This window comes from Myotis brandtii, unplaced genomic scaffold (genome assembly GCF_000412655.1).
Source record: "Myotis brandtii unplaced genomic scaffold, ASM41265v1 scaffold144, whole genome shotgun sequence".
Taxonomy (NCBI): domain Eukaryota; kingdom Metazoa; phylum Chordata; class Mammalia; order Chiroptera; family Vespertilionidae; genus Myotis; species Myotis brandtii.
In genome coordinates, this window is record NW_005355159.1 from 6,062,175 (window position 1) to 6,068,333 (window position 6,159).

Below are 6,159 nucleotides of genomic sequence, written 5' to 3' on the forward strand. Positions count from 1 at the left end.
CCAGGCTGGAGCTCTCCTCCCTCACAGGGTGTTCTGACACTCACCCCGCCCTCCGCCCCACTCCCTGTTGCTGGGAAATCAGCTGACTGCTGGTATGCAGGCTAGTGGCTCTTATTAACCAAATGCTGACATCCCTAATATACAGGTCTCTTAATTAAAGGCCTCTGTGCCCGGCCAGCTCTCAGGGAAGCCAGCACGTCTCAAGCAGGGACTGGGGATTGCCAGGGGACCAGGGAGGAAATGATGTATGCAAATGATCTCTCCGGCACCTTTCCTCTGTGATCAAAGTGCTTGCTGGCGTGGGAGGTGGGGACATGGTTGACCTGAGGAGGCTGAATGAAGCCTGTGTAACCTTGGGGTTGCTCCCTCCCACAAAGGAAGGAACCCCACCCCTGCTGGGAACAGCCCTACCACCCTGCTGACATCCAGTGCCCTCCCCCTACGCACCCCCTCATGATCCAACTTACTCGTGGCACCCAGTGAGCACCTGGCATCACAGGACCTCAGCGAGGACACTGGGGCTCTGGCCTCCTGAGAGCACAGCTCCAAACCGGGTGTGCTTTCTGCTTCCAAAACTCAGGCCCAAGGAGAGACCCTCCCTTTTCCTCCTCCCTCCCCCAGGTGAGAGCAGGTGCTCACAGACCCGGCAGGCATAACAGGCCAGCCCCAGCCCTGCTTATGTTGAGTTCAGCCCAACCCTCTTAGAGGAAATTGGGAGCTTAACTTTCCTTTGGTTTGTCCTTAAGTAAAGGGGCAGGGGGGAGGGTCTATATTTCTATTTCCTTTTCCTTTCTCTCTAAATACTTTCATGAACATACTTAATAGTTGTTTCAGGTATAAGTTTAAAGATCTCCCTTGGAGGCAGCAGTGTGTTGGAAGCATACACTCATACACAGAAAGTTGGATTAGGGTTCTGGTGCTGGAGATATTTTTGATGATCTTGACCAAGGGGAGGCGGGTGCCACTGGCATCCAGATGGGACAGGCCGGTGATGTTGCTAAACACCCTACAGTGCAGAGGACAGCCCCACAGCAAAGACAAGTGGCCCAAAATGTCAGCAGTGCTAAGGTGAGAAGCGGCTCTGGGTGAGCTCTTGCACAAGCACATTTCCTGCAGCATTTCTGTGATAAAGCTGGAATCATCCCAATGAGTGGGTCAGGAAATGGGGACATATGCACGGGGTGGAGTGGTATAAAGCAATGAGAATGAATGAACTAAAATTCCGCACATCAACAGGCTACATCCCAAAAATGGAGCAAGTGCTAGTAGAATGGGATTCCTTTCGTGGGTTGTTTAGGGAGACGTGTGTTGTAAAACTACAAAGGAAACCAGAACTATTAATACAAAGTGTGGGAGGGTGGTCATTCTGGGAGGGATGGCAGCTGAGGAGAGAGAGGCTTCTATGGTACCCGCAAAAATTCTGTGTCCAAACTTGGGGAGGGGGTAGATTTGTGACTGTTTTATTATTGTGGAAAAGATATATTGTGGAAAAGATATATTGCGGAAAAGATATATATATAGATATAGATATATAGATATAGTGGGGGACATGGTAACAGCAGCTAATGGTTATTAGAGCTATCTATGCTTTTACAATGACCTTGTCAGGGAGGCTGTTTTATTATCAGAAAAAGTTTAGGGGGTGACATATCCTTCTAAGGATGGAGCTGGATTTGAACTTGAACAGGCCAGTGCTGGCCCCATGGTCTAGACCAGCGGTCACCAACCTTTTGGACCTCATGGACCACCAGTGGTCTGCGGACCACCGGTTGGTGACCACTGGGTCTAGACCACTATATGGAACTGCTGCTGCCCCTGTCAAATACCATCTCTCACCTGCCTCCACTCTCTCCACAGGGTCCGGAGACAGACGACCAGCAAGCCCAATCCAGCAGGGGGCAGACCCAAGCCCCAGCCCAAGCCCAAGCCTCAGGTGCCACAGTGCAAGGCTCTGTATGCCTACGACGCTCAGGACACAGACGAACTCAGCTTCAATGCCAATGACATTATCGACATTATCAAAGAAGGTAAGTGCATGGCTGGCTGGGACAGCCTCCCAGAGAGCATGCAGTCACCCTGCTCTAAAACTAGTTTAAACCTGAAGGGAACTTGTAGGCTCCTCTAACTGGAACTTGCAGAGGTAGCCACATTCCAGCCTCAGTTTGATCAAGACTCCAGATTCTATTTTTTAATTTTTATTTCAGAGAGGAAGGAAGGAAAGAATATAAAATAAAGAGAGAAAGATAAAAACATCAATGATGAGATAGAATCATTGATTGGCTGCCTCCTGCATACCCCGCACTGGAGATCAAGCCCAAAACCTGGGCATATGCCCCTACTGGGGATTGAACCGTGACCTCCTGGTTCATAGCCGGCACTCAATCACTGAGCTACGCCAGCCAGGCCAGATTCATTTTTTAATGCTGCTTTCAGATCTTCTTTCAGCTGCTCCCTTCCCTTCTCAGGCTGGTTTTCCTCCTGGGAGCAGAATGGCTGCCTCAGTGCCAGGCCAACAGGCCAAACCGTATCTGAAAGCTGCTCTGTCTCCAAGACGTCTTTTCTTGGCCATTGGACATAGTGCTCGGTTTCACTGGGATTGGACCAAATTGGTCATGTGCTCACCCCTGATCCAACCTCCAAAGCCAGACAAAGGCTTACCCGAGTGGGTTAGACATGCAGGGACTGCACTAGAAACAGGAGCTAGGTCTCTCCCACCCAAACTTCATGGCTCCCCCTAATGAAGGTGATGGAATGGAAGCCAGGGAGGCAGCCTGTAACGTCCATTTTAAAAGTGGCTGAATGTTTTATTAGTTTGGTAGAGAAGATAAGTTAGAATATAATATACATAAAATCAAACGTGAGTGCCTATGGAAGCACAAAAAACAAAGATAGCTCCTGGCTTAGGGTGATGGAAGACCCGCCATGAAGGAAATGGCATTTGTGGGGAAGCGCGGGAGACAGACAGACAGAAGCACAGAGGCTAGAAAGAGCAGGTTGTTTTAGGAAAAATAGCTGATGCCTGACCTTGATGCAGAATCCCCAAGGAGATGGCCTGGGAGACGAGATGACACGGGGGGGTGGCCTGGTCATAGAGGCCCTGAGCGTCAGGCTCGGGGAAGACACTGCAGAGCCACCCAAGGCTTCGGAGCCGAGCGAGGACAGCTGGAGTGAACAGCGTCCTCGGCAAGTTCCGCTTTCAGGAAGAGGTGGCCAGGAACCGTGTCTGTAACAGGCTCCTTCACTGCATGGGCTCCCTCAGGAGGACTCTAGTCCCTGGACCAAACTCCTTCTAATTGGTCCCTGGGCTTTTTGGTGTGTTTTTTGTTTTGTTTTTAATCTTTTTTAATCATCTAGTTTTCCACAGGTTTTAATAGTTTAAGCCATTTAGTATCCTTCTCCAAAGTGTCCAAGTGAAAATAAGTGTTGAAATAAAGTCCAGTAAACACAAACAGGATTTTTATTACCAGCTTTGTTCAGCAAAAATTCTGGAAATAACCTAATATCCAATAAAGGAGTTAATCAAAGAGAGCTTTGCTGTATCCATTCAGTAAACTTTGATGCCCAATTATTTTTATTAAAGATAATGATACAGCCCTGGCCGGTTTGGCTCAGTGGATGGAGCGTCGGCCTGGGGACTGAGGAGTCCCGGGTTCGATTCCGGTCGAGGGCATGTACCTTGGTTGCAGGCACATCTCCAGTAGGGGGTGTGCAGGAGGCAGCTGATCGATGTTTCTCTCTCATCGATGTTTCTAACTCTCTATCCCTCTCCCTTCCTCTCTGTAAAAAATCAATAAAATATATTTATAAAAAAAAAAAAGATAATGATACAAAAACACAGTATTGAAATGGAAAAATGGTCATGGGAAAATATAAGTTAGGTTATCAACTGTGGATTATATTCTCATTTTTGTAAAAATATAAAATGTATATGGCTGTGTGTGAATCTATATCATATATGTGTTATAGAAAATGTCTCCTAAAGTAGTGAATTTTAAATGAATATTATTTTCTTTTCTCAATACTTTCAAATTTTTCTAGAAATAACATGTATTGGTTATATTTAAAACAACTGCATATTTACAGAAAATGTAGAGTTTCAGAAGTTATCAAAACATACCATAAGTTTTCACTGTAATTTAAAGTGTGGTCTGAGTGCAGGAATAGACATGCAGATAAATGGGGTAGAATAGAATCCAGAAACAGACCCCTGTGTATGAAGGTATTTATTGTATGATAATGTGGCTTTGAAGTCAAGAGAAAGTATAAACAATTCCTTTCTATTTTGAAAATAAAATAAAAGTAGATATCTACCTCATACCCAGAAAAAATCAGGTGAATTAAACATCTAAAAATATGTAACTGAATTATAAAAGTGTTAGAAGGAAACCTAGAATATTATATTAATCTTTGGGTGGAAAAAGCCTTCCTATGGAGGACATCAAGCCCCTAAACCATAAAGGATTTAACCTCATAACAAGACTAAGTTAAAACCCTCTGTATGGGGAATAGCACCAGGGGAAAGTTAAATTATGGAAAACGGACTAAGAAAAACGTTTTACACATATAAATAGCTCCTCCGCCATCGAGTCCAGCAGTGGACAAGGGCTAGTGAGGCAATGAGCAGCAGAGCCTCCCAAGTCATCAATGAAATGCAACGCAAAACATTTCACCTGCAACACCAGTAAAGATTAAAATGGGAACACAGTCCACATTCCCTTAACCAAATCCTTAGAGCTTCAGAAATCAGAGATGAGAGCTTTCAGGAAGTTAATAATGGTGTGTCTGTATATGTAAGCGCCTCTTGAGAGTCCCAGGCCAGCACCCTAGATCAGTGTCAATGTTTCTGCTATGAAATAACATGAGCATCATACTCTGTGGGAAGAGGCATCATAAATTTATGTCAATTCAGGTCAAGTTTTGCCATTAAATGAGCTGCAGAAAACTTTTAATTTTCAGAATATTCTGGATTTTGTCATTGCAAAATAAAGTGTAGACTACAGTATCTGTGGTTAGTGAGAGAAATAGGTATTTCTTGCTGAAATAGACTTTTGGGAGGAAATTTCATAATATTTGTCACCATTTTTAAATCTCCATGTCATGGATTTATATGTAACCCCTTCCACCAAGATAGATCTCAAGTAAATAAATATTTAAATGTATCAAATAAACATAAAAGTCCTATAAGTAAGTATAGGAGATTTTTCTTTAACATCATCAATGTGAGAAAGGATTTGGAAATGTTATAGAAAACCAAGAAGCCGTAAAATAATAGACTATTTGATTCAACTACTTAACTATTAAAATATCATAAAAAGTTAATACTGTAAAATATAATAAAAAATTGGAGGAAAGAAAGTTGCAACTCAAATGACAAATTCAGAAATATATCAAGAACTCCTAGTCAACAAGATATAGACCGACAGCGGATAGAAAAATAGGGAAATGACAGGAAGCGTGGTGTCCCTGCAGCTGTAGGTGGTGACATAGAAACTCTTTATGTACTGATATGATATGATCATTAGCACATATTATTAAGGTTATAAACAGGACAGAACATGTTTTATGCATAGTATGCTATCATTTGTGTAGAAAAGGGGGTCATTTTTATAAATACTTGTCTTCATGTACATGAAATATCTCTGGAAGAAAGTGCAAGAAATAGGTAACATTGCTCACCCTCAAATAAGAGATCTGGGTGTACTTTTGTACTTTTGAAAGTATGACCCATTGTAAAAAGTAACATTTTTCTTACAAAGGATAATAGAAGGTCCATATTCTTTGACCCAGGAATCTCTCGTATAGAACCATTCGCACATAGGCATAAAAATACATGTATGGATGTTTATTGCATTAATAGTGAGAAATTGGCAACACATGTCCATCAGTAAGGGCATGACTACATAAATTTTGTCCATCTCCTTAAAAAATGAGACTCAGACATGGAAAGGTTATATCTCTGAAGTATTGAAAAGCAAGATGATGCCCTAGCTGGTTTGGCTCAGTGGATAGAGTGTCGGCCTCTGGATTGAAGGGTCTCAGATTTGATTCTGGTCAAGGGCATGTACCTCAGTTGCAGGGCACGTGGGGGAGACAGCCAGTCGGTGTGTCTCTCTCCCACTGATGTTTCTATCTCTGTGTCTCTCCCCTTCTACTCTCTAC

The 6,159-nt window shown here is 43.4% G+C and overlaps 1 protein-coding gene across 2 annotated transcripts in view; it reads left to right on the forward strand.

The window, feature by feature from the left end:
• MYO1E (myosin IE) overlaps window positions 1-2,212 on the forward strand; it is a 183,312-nt gene extending 181,100 nt beyond the window's left edge. The window contains exon 27 of one of the 2 annotated variants that reach the window (XM_005861123.2): window positions 1,858-2,211. In XM_005861123.2, coding sequence (XP_005861185.1) covers window positions 1,858-2,125 — 268 coding nt within the window. In that variant the 3' untranslated portion in view covers window positions 2,126-2,211. Of the gene's footprint in view, window positions 1-1,857 lie in introns of both variants that reach the window. The other variant, XM_005861122.2, reaches the window with a different exon arrangement.
• The last annotated feature ends 3,947 nt before the right edge of the window (window positions 2,213-6,159 follow it).